This window comes from Bidens hawaiensis, unplaced genomic scaffold (genome assembly GCF_021521415.1).
Source record: "Bidens hawaiensis isolate Kalapana, Puna unplaced genomic scaffold, B.hawaiensis_p1.1 tig00017459_1, whole genome shotgun sequence".
Taxonomy (NCBI): domain Eukaryota; kingdom Viridiplantae; phylum Streptophyta; class Magnoliopsida; order Asterales; family Asteraceae; genus Bidens; species Bidens hawaiensis.
Window position 1 is genome coordinate 245,951 of NW_027492641.1, and position 21,695 is coordinate 267,645.

Consider the following 21,695-nt stretch of genomic DNA (forward strand, 5'->3'; position numbering starts at 1 on the left):
TTTATTTTCAAAAATACTATTTCTTAAAAAATTCCACAACTATTCCTCATTCTAATTTTCCTATAACATCCTTACATTACAACCATTTACGAGTTGTAGCTAGATATCAATTCTGCTCCTTATAACTTAGACCATAAACACATCGATTTGAATGATTCTAGGGCAATGCCACCTTCAGCTTGCACTTAAAAACTAATTCAAAAATCATTCAACTATAATTACAAAAAGGTACAAAACTTCATTGTAAACAACAAATTATTCCAATAGCACAGTTTCCAGGTGCAGTTGGTTAGGAATAAAATTCATAAATCAGCTTAACAAAGATGAAGTTCAGAAATTATCATATAGAAATGCAAGCAAATGTAATGAAATGATTATAGATTGAAAGTAGAGAGTAATTAGTCACTTGGTGACGGAGAAATGGACCTTCTCTCTCACGGCTGATGGCTTCGTAGCAGTTACTGACGAGATCGGCACAGATGTGATGTACGTCATCCCTGCACGTCTTCAAAACGCCACCGCACCGTTCGAACCCGTTACGATCCGAATTATAAAGACAATGTTTGATATCATTCACCACTTTGAACATTAAAAAAAAGAACAATGTTTTAAATAAAGTCATTCCTTAATTTCCAAATCATCTAATGTGTGATTATCGACATAGATTGAACCTCATGACACTTCTTATTCTTGACGTGCTTACTCAGGTAATTGAGAATCTCTTTCTCTGAACCAAAGTCAACATGTTTTGGTCAATTGGCCCAGCATTGAAGAATCAACCACACCCATTTTGCAACGCCGCAATGAGCCTCGATTTTACATAATCAATCATTTTACATCAGTACTTTTTACTATGGACTACTGATTACCAGTTTCAACTTAGAAGTTCATGAACCACAGCGATTGAACCTACATTTTGCAAAGGGAAAATTACCTAAATAGCCCTTTTGAAGCGAGAGAAACACAAAAGTAGCTCGTGAGATTTCGTTTTCCAAAAATAGCCCTCGAAATTCAACTTCCACGTGACATTGGGATTTTCCCCGTGAGATTTCTTGGACCAATCAAAATCTGCCATGTGTCAAGCATTCCCACCTACCACGCAAGTTTTCATCCCAAATCCGTCTTAAGCGTTACTTTTCACATCAAATATAACCTGATGAAAACCAACTTTAACACGATGTTTCAAGCTGTTTTCGTCTCCATCATGAGTTTTCAAAATAGTTGATTATTGAGTTTTTTTGAAATTCATCTCCAAAGATGAATTTCAAATGAATTTCAACTTCAGAGACGAATTTTGATTACAATTCAACCGGCAAGGTTAATTTCGAGGAAATTTAAACTTTTGTTCATAAATTTTGAAAAGGGTTAGGTGAATGGTTAGGTGGATGGGGTCCACATGAAGTATTTCTCGTCAAAAATGTCTTTGAAGATGGATTTTATAACAAATCCAACTTTGACTTTGGTTTTCAACATAAAGCCAACGTATTCCGAAGAGGTAAGGTGGATGGGGTCCACATGAAGTTTTCTCCTCAAAAATGACTTTAAATATGGATTTTATAACAAATCTAACTTGACTATGGTTTTCAACATAAAATCAACGTATTCTGAAAAGGGATGGGATCCGTCAAACTACTTTGTCCCGAAAACTATCTATGAATATGGTTTTGTATAACATATCCAACTTTGACTACTGGTTTGTATAACAAATATCAAGAAATTAACACTTCATTGAAAATATGTAATTAATTCACAACTAATTGAAAATAATTACAAACTAATTTCTAATTAACAAATCATATTCATATTTACGCAAGGTTTCAGAAGGCCACCGAATTCACGACCTAAAAGCCGACCCCAAAATTCTCGACCAACTTTCATTCCGTTAAGTAGATGAGAGGAACAAGCCGAACAGCTTCCATCATTATAGAACTTATCAACGTTTGGAGGTCAACAATCAGAATCTGAATTTGGCAGTTGCCAAAACGTTTGAACCGGGAAACATATGTTCTCTGGGAAAATTTTAGCGACACTTGATTCCATTTATTCAATTTCAACATGAATTAAATGTTATATATCTAAAAATAACTCATGGATGGATTCATACGAGAATGAGAGAAGAAGAACATGGTTGTTGTGAAGGATATGAAAAAACAAAAGGACAATAGAAGAAGAAAATGAATATTAATTGAAATTCATCTAAGCAGCTGAATTGTAATCAAAATTCATCTCCGAAGTTGAAATTCATATGAAATTAATCTTTGGAGATGAATTTAAAACAAACTTTAAAAACCATAAATTTGAAAACTCACGTTGGAGACGGAAACGGCTTGAAACACTACGTTAAAGTTGGTTTTCATCAGGTTAGATTTGATGTGAAAAGTAACGCTTAAGACGAATTTGGGATAAAACCTTGCGTGGTAGGTGGGAATGTTTGACATATGGCAGATTTTGATTGGTCTACGAAAACCCACGGTGAAAATCCCAATGTCACGTGGAATTTGGATTTTAAGGGCTACTTTTGGAAAACGAAATCTCACGGTCTATTTTTGTGTTTCTCTTTTCAAAAGGGCTATTTAGGTCATTTCCCCTTTTGCAAAACATGTACACCAGAAACACAACGTACAACTTAAAGAAAGCAGCTCACTCACTGACAGCCAACAAAAACTAAACATCAACTTCTAAGTTGAACACGCTATCTTGTGTTTTTGCTTTTTTAGTTGAAAAATATATAGTACTGGTGCTTTGCTGTTACGGATGAGCATGTACAGTACCGATACTGATTAGTACCGGTACCGGTACCGGTACCGATACCGAAATCGGTACCGATTTGGTACCATCGGTACCAAAGTTTTAATTTCGGGATCGGTACGGTACCGGTATTTTCCAATTTTTTACCGTCGGTACCGGTAGGCATGTTCAAAACGGTTTGGGACTAGGAACCGGAACCGGTTCCTAACCGGTTCCTATATTCAAAACCCTCAATTAAACCGGTTCCAGGCTCGAACCGGTTAGGGAACCGAACCGGTTCTCCCACCCTCGGACCCCTAACCTATCTAACCGGTTCTTACCGGTTCCTAACCCGGTTCCTGTACCGTAACCGGTTCCAACCGGTTACAGTGTAAAAATTTTTTTTTTTTTTCGTTTTTCGTTTGCGATTTGGATTCTAAACTACGATTCGTATTTGTATAACATGAAAAATAAAAAAAACAATTAACTGATGAAGAAAAGACAACTACTGAAGATGTTTGCCACTGAAGACAACTACTGAAGGTTGCCACTGAAGACAACTACTGAAGGTTGCCACTGATGACAACTACTGAAGGTTGCCACTGATGAGGAATACTCATCAGTGGGAACATTCATCAGTTGCAGAGTTTGTTATCACTGATGCAAAATATGAATCAGTGACACATCAGTTGCAGAGTTTCATCAGCTGGAACATCATCAGTTAAATATGTAACTATTGTACAATGTAAACTTGTTCATTGGATTTGCAATACAAGTGCATTTAGTTTTTTTTTTTTCGTTTTTCGTTTGCGATTTGGATTCTAAACTACGATTCGTATTTGTATAGCATGAAAAATAAACAAAACAATTAACATAAAATTCATTTTATTTACTTTAAGAAGTTCAAAAAAAAAGGTTACATGTTTTAAAATCTTCAAAAACAAACTAACAAAACATTAAACTTATAAATATAAAGTTGTGACATATTATTTCTAGAAAAGCCTTCTTGTTCGTCGTAATTATTGAGCGGCGACTTCTTCCTCGGAATTACTTGTAGAAATGCCTTCTTGTTCGTCGTGCACTCGAACATCAAGTGGTGTTTCATCTTCGAGAGTGGTTACGTGTTGAATACGATCGATTGAGTCCAAGTGATCCTTTAAGCAAATGCACATCTCCACCGACTCCGAATTTAGTCTTCTTCTCACCGATATTACCCTGCCACTAAGAGAAAAAGCGGATTCCGAAGCTACCGTAGAAGCTTGGACGGTTAGTAAATCACGGGCCATGGTGGCAAGAATCGGAAACTCGGTTTCCTTTACCTTCCACTAAGCCAAAACATCAAAAGTGCAATATTCCTCTTCGGATAAACCGGTAGAGTAATCATTTGCACTATACCTTCCTAGCTCGCTTGAAGGGGTGTTACCCCTTTGTTTTTTAGCCGTTACGTTGCGAACGGTGTTCATAAGACTAATCATGGGATCTCGTACTCTAGTAGCACTTGAACTTGATGAAGACCCCCCCGACATAGGCATGTGTATGTTTGACCCATATTTATTTAAATAAAAGTCATACATAAATTTAAAATTCAAGTTAAAATCATTTTTTGCCTCTGTTGAAAAGTTTGGGTCAACTCATGCATATCTAAGGCTGAAAAAATTTCGTCTATCACACATTCAACCCCCGTAACATTTAACATTGGGTTTAAGCGGCGGCGCAAGTAAAAACCGGTGGCAATTCAAGAAAGTATTTTTTTAATTTAAACTTCACTGGAAATATGATGTTTGAAAACATTGGACTTTTATTTTCAAATTCTTTAAGATTGTTAACGATTAAAAATAACTCCGAAAGAACCAAGGGACTTGTCGGATAATACGTTCCCGATAGTTTCGTAGTTGATGTTTTAAAAACTTCAAGAAAAGTCGATAAGTCATTGATAATTTCCCATTTCTCATTTGAAAAGGGGATTGCCAAATCATTCTCGGCAAGACTAGAATGAAACATTTGTAAAGTTTCTCTTTGTTTCAAAGCACTTTGAAACATTATGCAAGTGGAATTCCATCGATGAGGTACATCCCAATTAGCTCCCAAAGCTTTTCTTCCCGTATCTTTACAAAATTTTCTATATTCCATTTGTCTTTTTTTACTTTTCTTAAAAACTTCATGTATCATTAGTCTAAAATCGTTTATAACCGATGTAACCTCATCCGAAGCAAGTCCGTCTTGCACGATTAAATTAATGATATGTGCAACACACCTTGAGTGAAAAAATACACCATTGCAAATCGGCGTATATTTTAATTTTAATTTATCAACCGCCGATGTATTATTCGACGCGTTATCAAATGCCATTGAAAATATTTTATTTTCTAGTTTATAAGTTTTTATAACATAATCTAAAATTTCAAACAAATTATCTCCCGTATGTGGATACTCAAAGAGTTCGAAAGCAATGGTGCGTTTCATTATTTCCCACGATGACGGGTCTACCCAATGAGCGATGACACAAAGATAAGATTCGGGTAGACCATGTGGAGCCGACCAAACATCACTAGTTAAGTTTATTCCCGTATTTATATTTTCAAAATATGCAATTAGTACCTCTTTGGCCTTCTTCCACAATTTTAAACAATAACGTTTAAGAGTATGACGACTTACGTGAGTGTATTGTGGTTGAAGCGTATCTCGAATCATGGCGGTTAAGCGAGGGTTGTCGAAGTGGCTAAACGGCAAAGCTTCTTGAATCACAAACTTCGTCATACGATCTTGAACTCGATCAATTTGGTATGTAAATATTCCGCCTTCACTATCCATTTGCGTTTGTTGCGAATCGACGTTCTTTTTCAACGCCTTGCAATACGGTTTTTCGATGTGTTTCTTCAAATTTGAATTCGAAAGTGGGTTTAAATAAATCCCACAAAACTTGCACCGAGCCTTCAATGAATGGTCACTCAATTCAACCAAATCCCAATTGCACCAAATCTCTTGATTACGATTATGAGGTACAATACGAACGAAACTTGGTTCGGCGTTGGAACCTTGACCAACCGATGATTGTGAGGTAGCCATAACAACAAATATGAATATAGAAGAAGAGAAAACAAGAGATTAGAGAACTCAAAACATTGTAATAGCGTTTTTTTGTATTTTTTTGCGTTCGGGTTTGCGTTTTGAGTGTTGTGATGAACCCATGACACCAAATACCTATTTATACTAGTAGTGGGGTGCTTGGGGGAGCCAAAAAACGGCTATTTTTGACCCCAACGGTCAAAAAACGGCCAAAAAATCGATTTCCAACGGCTATATTCGATCCAACGGCTAGAACCGGTTCCTGATGAACCCATGACACCAAATACCTATTTATACTAGTAGTGGGGTGCTTGGGGGAGCCAAAAAACGGCTATTTTTGACCCCAACGGTCAAAAAACGGCCAAAAAATCGATTTCCAACGGCTATATTCGATCCAACGGCTAGAACCGGTTAGGAACCGGTTCCGGATGGTTCGGTTCCAGAACCGGTTCCGGTTCGGTTCCGGTTCCTACCCGCCCCCACTCAGAAATGCAAGAACCGGTCACGGATCATCGGGTTGAATCAGATAAGGTCCGGTTTCTACAAAAAACGGGTAGGAACCGGTTCGGATCCGGTTCGGTTCCAGGAACCGGTTTCGTTGAACATCTCTAGGTACAGGTACCGAACCAAATATTACGGTACCAGTACCAAGAATTCGCGAATTTCAGGATCGGTATTTTCGGTACCGGTACAGGTACCGAGCTCATCTCTAGTGCTGGTCTATTGGTAACAGAGTACAACAATTGTGATACTTTAATATGTGAGATGAAAGTCATCAAATCAATTCATTCAAGAAGGCTAAAATTGGAACTGATTTATGAATTTTCTTTTTTTCATAGAACTAATTTTTCATGTCTAAAAAAACACAATACCCAAAGTCCAAGTTCAAGTCGAATCAATACATGTATGCAGTAATTAAAACCGAATGTCTACACAAGCAAAACTGCATTGATGCATCCATCATTCTCAGGATTATTCGTCACCTGGGCATATTTCCCTGCATCCAAACAAAATATCATACATCATATGCCTACACAAATTTCTCAGCCGAATAACAAATAACTAATAAACATAGTCATCTTACCCCATACTACTTTCCCAGCCGGAGTCACCAAACCTAGCTCACTCACATTCACCTGTTAATCATAAACTTAATTAACAACTCTACTTCAAATTATCTTCTTTAAGAAAGACCAGACCGCATACCTCAATGATGGTTCCCTTGGTCACAACACCAAGAGAGGTATACATTGGACCATTAGGATTCTTCTTCACACCAATCATCTCAAGGTTGAAAGTGCACTTAAGCTCCGGGTGTGTCACATGAGCTTTGGTGAACCGTAAACCACTCGGACGGATAAAACGCTCATACTTTGGAGGTTTCCTAGTGAAACCTTGTCCTACAAATGTAACCTTTGTGATCATCCTCTTCCACTGCTTAGCTGCAAAAGTCATATGTAATTCATTAAGAACATAGCCTGCACAAAGAACCTAGGGATGTAAAACCGAGGCAGGATACTCACCTTTCCTTTTACCAGTTCTGATTACTTTAAACATCTCATCTTCAGCCACTGGTCTCACCTAAACAAACAACCAATCAAAAACTTAACCAACAGCAACTCATATACATAACAGGATTAACAGCTAACAAGGAACCTTAATTCATACCTTGGGTAAAGGCACATCCCACTTTCCAGCTTTCTCCTTCCTTTTTTGTTTGACTGTGTTGCTAAGAACCTTCATATAGAATAACATGAACGCTTATGTTATGCAAACAACTCCTCATGTACATAATATTATAACAATTTAAAACAGCAAACCTTTGCACGTGTTGTGGCATCACGATCAAGAAGATAGGCAGGCACAGCGCCTTCATTCACATCATCGTCCACCTTGCGTCGGCTTGATGATTCTTCATGCATAGCCAGTCTGTTAACAACAGACATCACAAAGGTTTAGACTCATCACATTGACATAAAAAAAATTGGCAAAAGAAAGCTGGAAGCTTCAATAACTTCACTGTATTGTTTAAAAAATTATATAAAAAAAAGAATAACAAAAGACTCACGTCTTCTTCATTTGAGCCTTCTCTGCATATCGTTTCTTAGCAAACATCTTACCCTTGATACCTAAAGCCTGAAGCAACGACAGATAAAGAAACATTTCTATTATTCCAAACATACAACTAGAACTTAAACAGATAGAACGTAACTAAACGCTTGTTTGAAAACTCAAATCCTTAATAAAAAAATTAAGAAAAATCATTAGTAAGTGGATCAACATGAGTGAATAATATATTATTTCTAGACTATAGGAAATAACAACAACAAAAAGAATGTTAAAAAACAGAGGAAAAAAACAGTACCTTTTGAGCAGTTTGGGAACGCTTGTGAACTTCACGTGCTTCCCTCTTCCGTTTCCTCTCAAAATGATCAAGGCGGTAGCCATTTCTCTTCCTATGTTGCTCTATGTAATCTCCTTGAGGCTTTTAATAGCAAAAAAAAAAAATCAGAACACATACCAAGTATTAAATAAATTACAAATTAACTGCTAATCACAACTCTCTTGGAACCCACTTGTGAATAGTGATATCATATGGTCCATGTTTGCAACTTTGATACTCAAAACAATAGTTATGCATGCGGTCACAATTGATGACTAGTAAGGGACTAAGATGTTCATAAATCATTGAAGCCAAGAAAGAGTGCAAACAACCGAGCTGCTTGCGAGCTACTCAAGCTCAGATTGTAAGAAAGCAGAAAACATGCCAAGCTTTTTTGAGCTCGAGCCGAACACGAACCCTCACGAGCCTTGTGTATTATTATATTTTACCTCATCTAGACGTCCATGTATTATATTTAGATTTTAGAGCCAAGCTCGAGCCAAGCTTTGACTTAAATTACTAAACGAGATCAAGCAGAGCTTAAGCTCGTTTAAGGTTTTTTTCAAAATATATATAAAAAAATGTATATAAGTTAATTAATAAATAATAAATGAGCCAAGCCCGAGCTTGAGAAAACAACTCACAAGCCAAGCCCGCACTTTAAAAAAATAGCTCAAAACAAGCCGAGCACGAGTCCTTGTAAGTCAAAAGTCCCAGGCTCAAGTTTGGCTCTCTTGCACCCCTAAAGCCGACCAAACCGCACAACTCAAATCAAGTCGACCTGTCGTAGATCAAAACAATTGGGTTCATGGTTCGGCTTTGACGCTTAATGGTTCGGTTTGGAACATAAAACCGTCGCTTAACCTATATTATTTATATACTTCTTCATTTTATAAGTTGTAATACAAATTATTGAGATTGAAAAAAAAGTTTGAAATGTCCAAAACTGAACCGCTAAACCAGTTGGCCAGACCAATCGACCCAATCTGTTCGATTTTGTTTTGTCATTTCTCGAAACCATAGGGATTCGGCCAAAAATTTGCCAAACTAGACCGTAAACACCCCTAATGACTAGCAAGCTAATCTCAATATCTGTTAAAAAGTGAAGTTAAGATAAAGAACAACAACTTGTAAGGAAACTAACCATGATTAAGTCTTTTTTGTTCCAGGCACGATTAAACTAAGAACAACCGAGACCTGTTCAATAAAACCAAATAAAAGAAAACACATTAATAAGTGTTTTAAATTAGCAGTCTGACCTATAACACAATGGCACAAATAGTCACCCGATTATCCGGTATATTTCAAATAACTGTATTCATCCAAAATTAGGGTTTATATACATACTACTGCAATACGCATATATAAATCTACATAAGAAATTAGGGATTCATTTCAGCTAAAGATACAAATACTCATATATATGATAACGATATCAGACCTGAAGCTATCGGAAACAGAGAATAAGCTTATACGAGGTTAAGGCCACTGAATGAGGTTCACCCCGATTGATTCAAGAGGCACTAAAACAACCCTAGCATAACTATAAGGGCGGTGTTATTTATTCAAAACATCCAGCCCAGCCCAGTCCAGTCCAGTCCGGCCCAATAAAGCCCAAAAATAGAAAACATTAATTAAAAATATGTTTTATTTGTAACTTTGCGTACTTGAAAATCATTCACTCACTTTATTGGGACGTGTCATTACACTGGAGAAACAACCTCATCTTCTTCCCTTTCTGATGATCGACTTCTTATAAAATTAATACACCATTCAACACAATTGTACAACTAATAGAACTCGTCTGTAGTGACGAAAAGTAAAAGAAAACACAAATTTTAACTTCATCTCATATAAAAACATTTTATCTTTTGACATAGATTTACATGTTAATATATAAAGCCATAAATTATGAAGGTAGAGCTTGATGTAGGAATTGCCCGATAACATTTTTAAAGAAAATAATCGAAATATAGTCTAACATTTGGTCTTGTTTGTCGGTTCGATGGTAAGAGGTGGTTCAAATGGACGCTACCAGGCCACTTACATATGACATTTCCAGTATAATTAATTGGCCTGATATGATTTACATTGTTAATACGTTCTTAAAGCATAAGACCATGTATAGTGGTGGCACCCAATGACGTCTCCACCTTTTCCATCGGCTGGAACATTGATTGAAACAAAGTCAACTCCCAATCCGCGCTATGCATAAAACGCCCAAACCAAATCCCCCCCCCCCCCCACCCCAATGGCCCACTATGGGGTGCTTTCCCCCTCCAAAACGCTCCACTGCGTTTGGTCTAACATGTAAAACTATATATCTGGTTATTAGAGATTAGAAACATCATCCCCTTCTATCACACCAACCATTTTTGATATTTCATTCAACCTAATGAACACCATAGGCATCAACATAACGATCATCAAAATACATTATGTTGATCGAATACAATCCAAAAACGGTTTTCCAAACAATAGAGGCAATTAAAAACTGTTGAGATATCCTCATAAGTGGGCCCATGTCCAACAAGACAAATGTGAATGGGCCTGACATTAATAACCCAGGTAAAGCCTGGCCCATTAGGGTTACAGCCCAGGTTCCATCTTATAAATAGGAAGAGGCTCTCTTCCTCTAGAACAAGTTAATCTCTCTAACCCTTCTCATCTCTCTAGTGTCTTACACACTTGTATGCACGGGGAGATGATCGTGATGGCGGTGATGATCTTACTCTGAGCCGGAGACATCTCTCCCTCTAACGTCACCACACTATATTTTCATCTATATCTGGGCAGGAACATTATTATCTTGGTTGTGTTATAATATCAAGAAGATCTGGGCAGGAACTTAGGTTTCCTGCTCCCTAAGAAGGATAACACCCCAACAGCATGAGAATAGGAGTTTGACTTGGATCTTCATGAGTCCGGAAACGCCATCCGTGCTAATCTTGGATTCAACCTTCTTGATGAGATCCCTTGTCTAAGTTTGAATTTCTGAACATTGTTTCCCGCCAAAGAACTTATTGAAATCCTGTCTCAGATTGTCGAGGGCTGCAAACACGTCCAGCAGCTTGAATAGCTTGATCGCTTCCTTCTTAGCTTTAGTAATCGTGTTCCCGAATTTGATAAAACGTTGTATTCCTGACTGGAGTGCGATCTTGGAGAAGCAATCTGCTGTCTATTGACCAAACACCTGGTGACAGAGTGTATACTCCAGTTCCAGCAGATGCTTCACTACAAACTCCAAATGCCTCCCCCATTCGTCTACGTAGCCTTCTATATCTTGCACGCTGTCGAATTCTGATAATGACATCTCCAGTTAATCTAATGTCACACCCTCACTTAGGGCCTAGGCGTGTGACCAATAGTTGGTACCTGTTTTGAAAATATATCAGAGTTTTAGCGAAAGTCTTTAAAATATATTTTTATTTAGCGGAAGTCTTTTTGATAATAAAATATTAATTTATATTTCGTAACATTAGTTTATTTGTAACATCTTTATTTATAACAATAATAATATTTGATTTATTATAAAGCTTTTCGAATAATAAATATTCGAGAGTTTGATTTGTAAACCTTGTTTGATTTATAAAACTTGTTTAAATATTGTTTGCAATATTTTAATAATTTTAAAACTGAGTCATCTCTACATTGCGAGCGTCTATATCCTTGAATGGCTCTACTTCCTTGCTACCTGTACTAACTTTTGTATCCTGTAATCATGGGGGGGAAAATACGTCAGCGATATGCTGGTGAATCGTTGACTCTAAAAACATTTTTATAAATCTTTCATTGACTGACAAGATAGTTTTCATGAAACAATCTCAGCATTTCTGGGATTGTGTCACTGCCATACACACACAATTACGGTTCTCCGGGAATTGACACCCTTTGGAGAACTTTTATTATGACTTCTAGTCTGCGGCCACGTAGCCTTGACTGATAGACTAGATTGATTATGTTTGGATCCAGACACATGTGTACTCGGTCTAAGTTGTTTTTATTTTCTATCTTATATTTTAATAGGAAACACGTAATCCCATAAATCTTTATTTGACTGTCTTTGTTTAAGATAAACAACCCATTTATCTTGACAGAAAAAGGTTTAACGTATTCACCTGTGACTGTCTGTTCTGAATGATGTGGTGATCTCGTTTGAAAACCTTTGTGAATGAATGAATGATTGATTGAATGATTGACCTATAATAAAATATATTTATATAAATACCCGGATCGTCTTTTAATCCGGCTACAGACCTTTAGTCTGGTTTTGATAGCTTAAACCTTGATTGATCTTTTGTTTGAATGAAATATTTTGATATGAAATCTTTCTCTATATTTGCTAACTATGTGATATGTTTCTTCTTCAAGAAGAAACGTCAATTATCTCTATCCTTTGTTAATATCTTATATTTCTTAAAAATAAGAAATGATGTATTAACTATATCCTTTAAAAATTCTATCTTTCTTAAAGAAACATTATTTTAATTTATTCATTATATTTATAATTCTTTGATCAACGTCTAGGCTATACCCCTGATTAAGGTCTAAGCCTTTATTATTTTATTAATATTTTATTCGGACATAATTCTTACCTTGCTTAGCTTATTGTTTTCTAGATTCTCGGGCAGCACTTCGACGCTTGCACGTACTTTGAGAATCTTGATTAACAACTCCTCGGCATGCAAATCGAGGTAACGTTCGGGGGTTTGCCGGGTCGTGCACGTACTTCGAGACAGAATGTCGGGTCGTCTCGGGTCGGCACGGTTTACGAGGTCGGCACGCAAAACGAGGTGCGCCGATTGTCGGGATTGTCGGTACGAACTTCCAGGTGCCGTCGGTATATGGTGCGGATTACGAGGTTATAATTGTCGAGTCGGTGGCACAAAAAACGAGGTAGGGAGAGAAAGTTCTAGAGAGAGAGATTTTGGTGTGCAAATGAAGGTGCCAAGCACCCCTATTTATAAGCTGAAAAACGAACCCATCTCGGTACGTTATGATTGATGAAAACCCCGCCGCGTATCGCGACATAGGTTTGATGAATCACCGGTAGCGTCGCCACGTGGCGGACGCGGTGCCACGTGGCAAGACATGGTGCCACCATGTGACACGTGGCGGGACACGTGTCACCTCGTCATGCCTTTATGCCACGTGGTGACACGTGTCCTGACACGTGTCATCCTGTCAGACGTCGTTATCGCGGTACGCGATGACGTTGGGTTTTGGTTCGTCGCGTATCGCCGTCTGCCCATTTCTTGGGTTTAGAAAACATACCCATCGCGGTACTAGATGGGCCTCCTTCTGATCCGTCGCGTATCACGATCGGACATGAGAACATAATTTTCTCTTTTGGTCCTTAGACTTTGATATTTGGTATTTTTAGTCCGAAATTTTTGTGATTTTACATCTAACTCAAGACCTTTTAAACTTGTTTCAACCATTGTGGTACGAACCTTGATGTATATCGACATGCACCGGTCCACCTGGTTTTGGTTGCCACATGCTGAATAACACGCCATAATAGCTTGAAGGTTCTCCACAACACGAAGAGGCAAAACAGGTTTTTGTAATGGATCACTTTCTCATCACCGGATGAGAAAAGTGAGGAAGGAACCTCAATAGGAAAACTATTTTGGGTTAAAAGACACAGATACTCATATATATGATAACGAGAACAGACCTGAAGCTATCGGAAACACAGGCTAAGCTTATACGGTTCAGGCCACTGAATGAGGTTCACCCGATTGATTCAAGCGGCACCTAAAACCCTAGTATAAGTATAAGTCGGTGGTTATGTATTCAAAACATCAAGACGCTGCTTGAAAGAACGGGTACTCCCGGCCCAGTCCGGCCCAATAAAGCCCAAAATTAAAAACGTTAATACAAATTACAAAATCCTTCATAAACTTCCAAATTTAATGCAGACAAAGTTTGTTGTTTTATTTGTAACTTTTACCGCTTAAACTTGTCTAATGCATCATGCGTCCAGTTTTGTAACACGATTTTGAATGAGGAACGAAATGTTGATGCATATAAAATAATATAAATAATAATATAATGACATATATAAATAAAATTATAAAAATATGTTTTATTTGTAATTTTGGGTACCTTGCACATCATTAACGCACTTTATTGGGACGTGTCATTACATTGGAGAAACATCATCTTCTTTTTTTCCTGGTGATCGGTTTCCTATAAAGTGAATACACCATTCAACACAATTGTACAATTAAAATTCTTTTGTAACTATTATAAAATTCAATACATGAATCAAAATTTTATAAATATTTGCTATCTAAAAAGGTATATTAAAAATTAGTGGTTAATACACCATTCAACACAATTGTACAACTAATAGAACTCGTGTGTAGTGACGAAAGGTAAAAAAAACACAAATTTTAACTTCGTCACATTTTATCTTTTGATATAGATTTACATGTTAATAAAATATAAAGCCGTAAATAAGAAGGCAGAGCTTGATGTAGGAATTGCTCGATAACATTTTTAAAGAAAACAATCGAAATATAGTTTAATATCTGGCCTTGTTTGTAACATTCGTTACTTTTTAAATCCGAAACCGACCCATTTATTTTTCTTTTGCCTCATTTATTATTCGAACGTTCGTTACTAAATAAATTCCCGCATTCGTGCATTCATTTAAGTATATATATTTCGTTTATTTAATTATTGATAATAACTATGAATTATATGCAATAATACCCCCTAACTAAATTATACCCTCTTGTGCACCCAACCATAAAGACCAAGGACCAAATTTCAAACCCAATTCAAACCCTTTCCAGTTTCCCCTCCAACCCGTCACCACCCTACACCCACATCCATTACCATCTTTAATCCATAATACACGCCGAAAATCAAGGAATCTACATCGCCAAATCAATAATCAACTAGAAACGCGTTTACATTTTCGTTTAATCATGGAACTGACAGCTTTGTATACCAAATTCGCTCATCATGAACTGCGGACCAAACCAACACCAAAACCCTATAAATACTCGTCTAAAATTCAATTAAACTCGCACTCACACTCCCCAAACCATCGCGAACCAAACCCCTTTAACCAATTTTATTTTCTCTGCTGTTGGATGTGTGTTCTTGAGCTTCTCTCTGCCTGCCGTATTTTATGTTAATTGGGCAGCGAAAATACATCGTATTAGGTAATTCTTTGTAATAGTGTGATCGGTTTTCCATGTACTTCATTAGCCCTAACCCTATTTAATCAAACAGTTAACAGATTAACAAAATTGAATTGTTAGGGTTCATAGATCCAATTGCTCGTATGTCAGTCTCTTATATAAATTTCAGTTCTGGTTGATAACAATCAAGCACTCTTGCCCGGATGGCTGGGTAGATTGCGTTAAAGACTGTTGTGGCTGGGGACGCAAGTTCAAGCGACCCCCAACCCGGGTTTTTAGTTCTTTTTTTGTTTTTAGCCATTTAATCATATTATAAACCCATTTAATCATTAAATCACCTTATTAATATTTTAAATACATTAAGTGTCACACCCCTATCTTAGGCCTAAGAGTGCGACTCGATAGTTGGTACCATATTTGTAATTAAATCAGAGTTACGGTTAATTAGCGGAAGTCTTTATAAAATAAAAGAATCAAAGTTGTAAAATATTTACAATACAAAAGATGGAACAAAAGTTCCATTTACGTTTACTTGTTTTATGTTTACAAAACCACCTTTTAAATTCATAATTAAGTTTAACAAAAATTATCCAAGCCATCGGATTCTTGAGCCTTCGTCCTTTAAGTTCTAATATTGATTACCTGCAAAATGTTATAAAAACACGTCAGCAAAGATTTGCTGGTGAATATGCTGACGCGAAAACATTTTCTTTTACTTTGTTACCCCTCGAGGGTTACGCGTGCCTCGGCTCATCTTGGCTTAGGAATAACAAAGTTAAAACAATATCATTATAAACTCGAGCCTCTACCTAGGTCACCCCAGCAAGACACCGCAACCTCTCGACGTACTTAGGTACCATAAATATACACAAGGTCATTCTCACTCGAACATACTTTGGTTCGGCCCATCGTGGCTGGAGGTCGTGACCAGGCGTGGTGCGATGTGCCCACCGCATTTAACCACATATGTAAGGATCCAGACAAACGTATACCACAACCTGAGGGCTAGGCTTTTACTCTTATTCATAATGTTTTTAGAGACACTTGGTATCATGTAAAGTTTACACATAACACATTTGTTTGTTTGAAAACAAGTTTGTAAAAGTGGGGCGTATTCACCTTTGTTCGGGATCGGTTTCCAACCCCGTCCTTGCGTGCTTTTTCTTGCTATCTCGCACCTATAGTACGAGTATAACTTTTATTAGTCGGATATACAATCCGGCTTAAGACCTTTAGTCTTATTTATCTCGATGAACCTTTAGTTCAATAATCTTTTACTTTAAAACCTTTAGTTTTAAAAGCAATATTTATAAACCTTTAGTTTATTATAAAACCCGACGTTTCTTCTTCTTTAAGAAACATATTCTTTTCTTTATTATTTAAGAATACTCATTAAACTTAAATAATATCTATAACAAAGAAATGTATATCATCTTGCACACATGTATATATATGTATATATACTGTTTATATTTCTTTCTTTTCTTTGTTATATATTTTCTTTTCATAAGCATCGAGTATAATTCCGACTTAGGGTATTAAGCCTTTAATATAATATTATATTATTATTTTAATCGGGTAATAAGCCTTAACTTTCCTCGGCTTATAATTCCCTAGATTCTCGAGCAGCACTTCTACGCCGCTTAATCTTTTCAACACTCGCTTTGATCGCCACTTCACTTCGACACGCTTCTCGAGGCACCAACACTTCACGGCACGTACTTCGAGGTGATCGTCGGGATGTAAAAACAGCACCACCTTCTTGTTCGGAACATCGTCGGCGAGTGGTACGAATATCGAGGTATGACACGTTTTTCGAGGAATCGGGGCACGGATTTCGAGGGGGATCGAGGGCACAATATTCGAGGTGTAGTGAGAGAGTAGAGAGAGGATTGTAAACTGATTGTGAGGTGTGAAAATATCAAACCCGGACCTTGCTATTTATAGGCAATTCTGGTGTCCCATCGCGTACCGCGCCCGGACCCTGGGGACCCGTCGCATACCCCGACGTAGGTCTGATGACGCAGACAGTAGGTGTAACATCTGCCCCGATCCGACCCGACCCAGGTACCCGTTTCTCTGACCCGATCTCTTTCTTTTATGATTTAATATTTATACTTATATTTTACTTTTAATAATAATATATATTTTCCTTCCCGCCTCTTTCTCTCTCTTTCTTTCCGCCGTCCCGTCCCTCTCCTCTCTTTCCGCCTTCTTTTCCCTCTTGTCGCCGTCCCGCCCTTACGCCTTGTTTCCCTCTTTTTCTTCTAACTCTTTGCTTGTCCTTTGTTCCTTCCCGCCTAAGGTTGTCTGCGCAGCTCCACGCGCCAGACCCCTTACAAGGAATCCTGCGTGAAGACCACCTGTTTCAGCGATACGCGAGACGAACTCTTCTCGCAGCGCGCTAAGAATTGTAATTCTTCTCGCAGCGCGCTAAGAACGGTAGTTCTTCCCGCGACGCGCTAAGGATTGTAGTTCTTCTCGCAGCGCGCTAAGAATCGTAGTTCATCCCTCGACGCGCGAAGAATTATAGTTCTTCCCGCGGCGCGCTAGGAATTTTAGTTCCTCCCGCGGCGCGCTAAGAAATGTGATTCTTCCCGCGGCGCGCTTAGAAATGTAGTTCTTCCCGCGACGCGTTAAGGTTGGTTCTGTCTGCCTTCGCGCTCGCGCTCTCTTGACCTTCTGTGTCTGCCTTCGCGCTCGAGCCTTCTCGCGCTAAACCCTTTGAGTTTTCTTCTGTTTAATCTAGCCGTTTGCTTTTGTGTTGTCTTATCTTTTGTGCTGTTGACCTAATCTGCTTTATGTCTGAAAAGTTACTTTCGGCGCAGCATGCGCACCAACCCCATTGGTTGGCAGAAAAAGTGACTGACATTATCTTTTGAGATCTGCTTTTGCCATGCTTGACCAGTACCTTTAACTGACCTGCCCATGCCTTTTTACTGTTCCCTGTCAGCTTTTTCTCTTTTTCCCTGCTGCCATATCTTTTGATATCTTTTGCTTTTGGAATCTTTTGCTTTTTGAGATCTTTTTCCCCTTTTCTAGGGATTGTGTTCCCTAGGGTTTCTCTATAAATAATAGTATTATTTTTCCTAACACTACACACACAAAACACTTAATCTCTCTTATTCTCTCTTGCTCCTTGCTCTCTCTGCCGCCTCCCTCTCTGCCTCCGTCTTTCTCCCTGTTCTGTCCTGCTCTTCCGGTAATATATATATATTATATATAATAATTTACTTATTAATTATGCTAACTTATAATCAAGACTTAAAACAAATCATTAAAACAATAATCTTATTTATAGGTTAACTTGTGCTTGTTTAAAGTTGGTTCTTGCTTTATCTTACACCGCATCGTTTATCAAGTGAGTAATCTCGTACCTAATCCCTTTTTGCTTTTAATGTTTTGGGATGTTCATGTGTTCATACAAACTTAGAGTCTTAAACTTGTTTATGTGCTTTAGTCGCGCAGTATCCCATGTGTTGAGGACGTTTACTTGGCTGTTTATTTGTATGTGTGTATCATTAACCGCTTTGTTCGGCCTATTCCGCAGTTTTCATGGATCCATTAGATGAACACGGGAGACCTATCGTTTACGGTTTTCTTTGTTTACACTTGCACAGATGTTTTCTCGTTTTTGTGCTCAATTGGGAGCACGGATTGAACTATGAACTATGAGCTATGATCTATCTAGGCTTGATCACAATCTGATTACACCCTTGTTAAACACCAGACATACACGTGTTGCGCGCAGATTTATTGTTATCTATGTATTGTATTAAACTTGATTTCTCACCAACACGCAAGTGTTTGACGTTTATTTTAACACATGTTCAGGTTTGCAGTAGCTGTTTTGGAGCTTGTGGACACGTAGGAAGTTTTCTTTATTTTGGACCTAGATTAAAATGTATCAAGACAAGTTATTTGTTGTTCGAATATTTTGTCTTATAATATATTGATTTATGTTATCTTGTGTTTACCTTGCGCGTGCGCGAATGAATGTATTTATTAAATATTGACACCCAATAGTGTCACGAGTAATGAAACAATATGTGGCGCCCCGATGTATAATCCGCCCTTGGTCGGGGTGTTACAGATTGGTATCAGAGCACGTTGACTTTAGGATAGGTGGTTAGACGTAACGGCCTAGAATACCTAAGAGTCCCTTCTCGCGCATGAGAGAAATCTCATGTTTGCACGCTTATTGTTAATTACTCGTTATTTATGAATATGCTCGCGCTTGCGCAGTATATGATTTTATGTTTTATTCCGCGATATTTCGATTTTTGTTGAATTTCGATTTTTATTGATTTTACTTACATATTCGTTTGTTGGATTTGAAAATCCGAAAAGTCATGGTGATACATGAATAGTTGATTTTCAATTTCCATTTACGATTATGTTCTGAGGTTGGAGACTTGAAAAGTCATGGTGATACATGAATTGTCAACCTCCAATACTCATTTTCTTGTATATTTTATATTGAAGATTGAAAAGTCATGGTAATACATGAATCGTCAATCTCCAATACTCGTTTGCTCGTATATTTTAAATTGGGAATTCGGAAAGTCATGGTGATACATGAATTGTCGATTCTTGATTCGAATTCGTTACCTTTATTAAGTCTACATTTAGGGTCATTTATTTTACTTTAACTTTTGATAGTATCTGACTCCGTGAAACCAAGCTTTTCGAGGTTATACTTTGTGCTAAAACCAAGATATTAACTAAAATTAAAACTTTTATAAAATGCCTCCGCTATCTCGTCGCCATCTCAAGAAGAAAGAAGCCGCGCGCAGACGCTCGCAGCAACGTTCCCAGGAAATGGCCGCCGCAATAGCCCAAGCTTTGAGCCAAAACAATACCAACACCTCCAGTTATAACATTAAGTCCTTTAACGCGGGTACCCCTCCAAAGTTCACAGGTCTTGAAGGAGCCACCGTGATGCTTCAGTGGCTTGAGAAAATAGAAAACACTTTCCTCCACACCCAATGCCCCTCAGACAGACGAACCCTATATGCTTCCAGTGTCCTGGAATCTAGAGCGCTTACATGGTGGAATGGAGTAGCTCATGCGCGTGGCGCAGAAACTGCTTCTAGCATGCTCTGGGAGGAATTCAAAGAAATTCTGACGCGAGAATTCTGCCCTCCCAACGAAGTTAAGCGCTTGGAGGAAGAATTTTGGAATCTTAAGCAGTACAGCGGTGAAGCGCGCGAGTACGCGACGCGTTTCCATGAACTAAGCCTGCTTGTCCCTCACCTTGTTACCCCTTCCCGCCGAGCCATAGAGAAATTCCTTGGGGGTCTCCCCATGGAAATTCAAGATTCTGTATGGGCCAGAAACCCAGTAACCCTCTCTGACGCCATTGAGTTGGCCGCTGTGCTCAGCGACAACCATGTCAGAGCAGGAACCCTGTTCCTGCGGGGAGCTGAGAAAACCAAACCCACCAAGACTGCTCCTGAACCAACAGAAACCAAACCTGAACCCTCGAACCGTAACAACCTCAAGCGCAGGCGCAAAGCCTATGCGCTTACCAACCCGCCCATTGTCCAGCAACCCATCTACCAACCTCCAGTTTACGCGCCTAACCCACTGTCAACCTACCCAACACCTCCTGTAGTCCATAACTATGCCTTAACCAATCCCGCACTCCCTGCCCCGCCACCTAAGAAACCTTACACAGGAAATCAACCCTTTTGCCCAACCTGTAGACTTCACCACCCAACCCAAACCCCGTGTCGACAATGTAACCGATGTGGCAACATTGGTCACTCTGCTGAATACTGTAGAGTCCCTCTCGCCAACCCAATTGCGCCAACACCACCAGTCTACCCGCAGAATCCACAACCAACCTACCAAAACCCACGACCCAGATCGTGCTTTAACTGCGGTGATCCCAGTCATTTCCGGAACGCGTGCCCAAGGCTACAAGTTCAGATTACGCAAGCGAATCCGGTGAACCAGATTTCAAACCAAGTGACGCGTGGACGAGCTTTTAACATAACCGCGCACCAAGCGCAAGCAAATAATGACGTAGTTAATGGTACATTTTTGCTTAACGGATTTTATGCTTCTATACTTTTTGATACTGGCGCCGATCGAAGTTTTATCTCTCGCGCCTTCGAGCAGAAGCTTGCGCGACCGCGCAGCGATTTAAAAGAAGATTTTTCAGTTGAATTGGCTAATGGCGAAACTGTTTTAATTAACTCGGTGATTAAAGATTGCACGCTTAACCTTAACCAAAACGATTTTCTAATCGATCTCATCCCCATGCCTCTTGGAAGCTTTGATGTTATTATTGGTATGGACTGGCTCTCGAAGAATCGCGCCGAAGTTATTTGCGCCAAGAAGTTGATTCGCAT

At 38.5% G+C, this 21,695-nt stretch overlaps 1 protein-coding gene across 1 annotated transcript; it reads right to left on the minus strand.

Moving 5' to 3' along the window:
- Positions 1-6,609: 6,609 nt before the first annotated feature.
- Positions 6,610-13,957, minus strand: LOC143553945 (uncharacterized). The gene is made up of 10 exons (XM_077043827.1): positions 13,857-13,957; positions 9,321-9,373; positions 8,159-8,278; positions 7,862-7,929; positions 7,614-7,722; positions 7,462-7,530; positions 7,317-7,374; positions 7,000-7,235; positions 6,878-6,929; positions 6,610-6,790 (listed from the first exon to the last, which is right to left on the minus strand). The coding sequence occupies exons 2-10, from the start codon at positions 9,321-9,323 to the stop codon at positions 6,723-6,725; spliced, it is 783 nt and encodes a 260-aa protein (XP_076899942.1). The 5' UTR covers positions 9,324-9,373; positions 13,857-13,957; the 3' UTR covers positions 6,610-6,722.
- Positions 13,958-21,695: the final 7,738 nt, after the last annotated feature.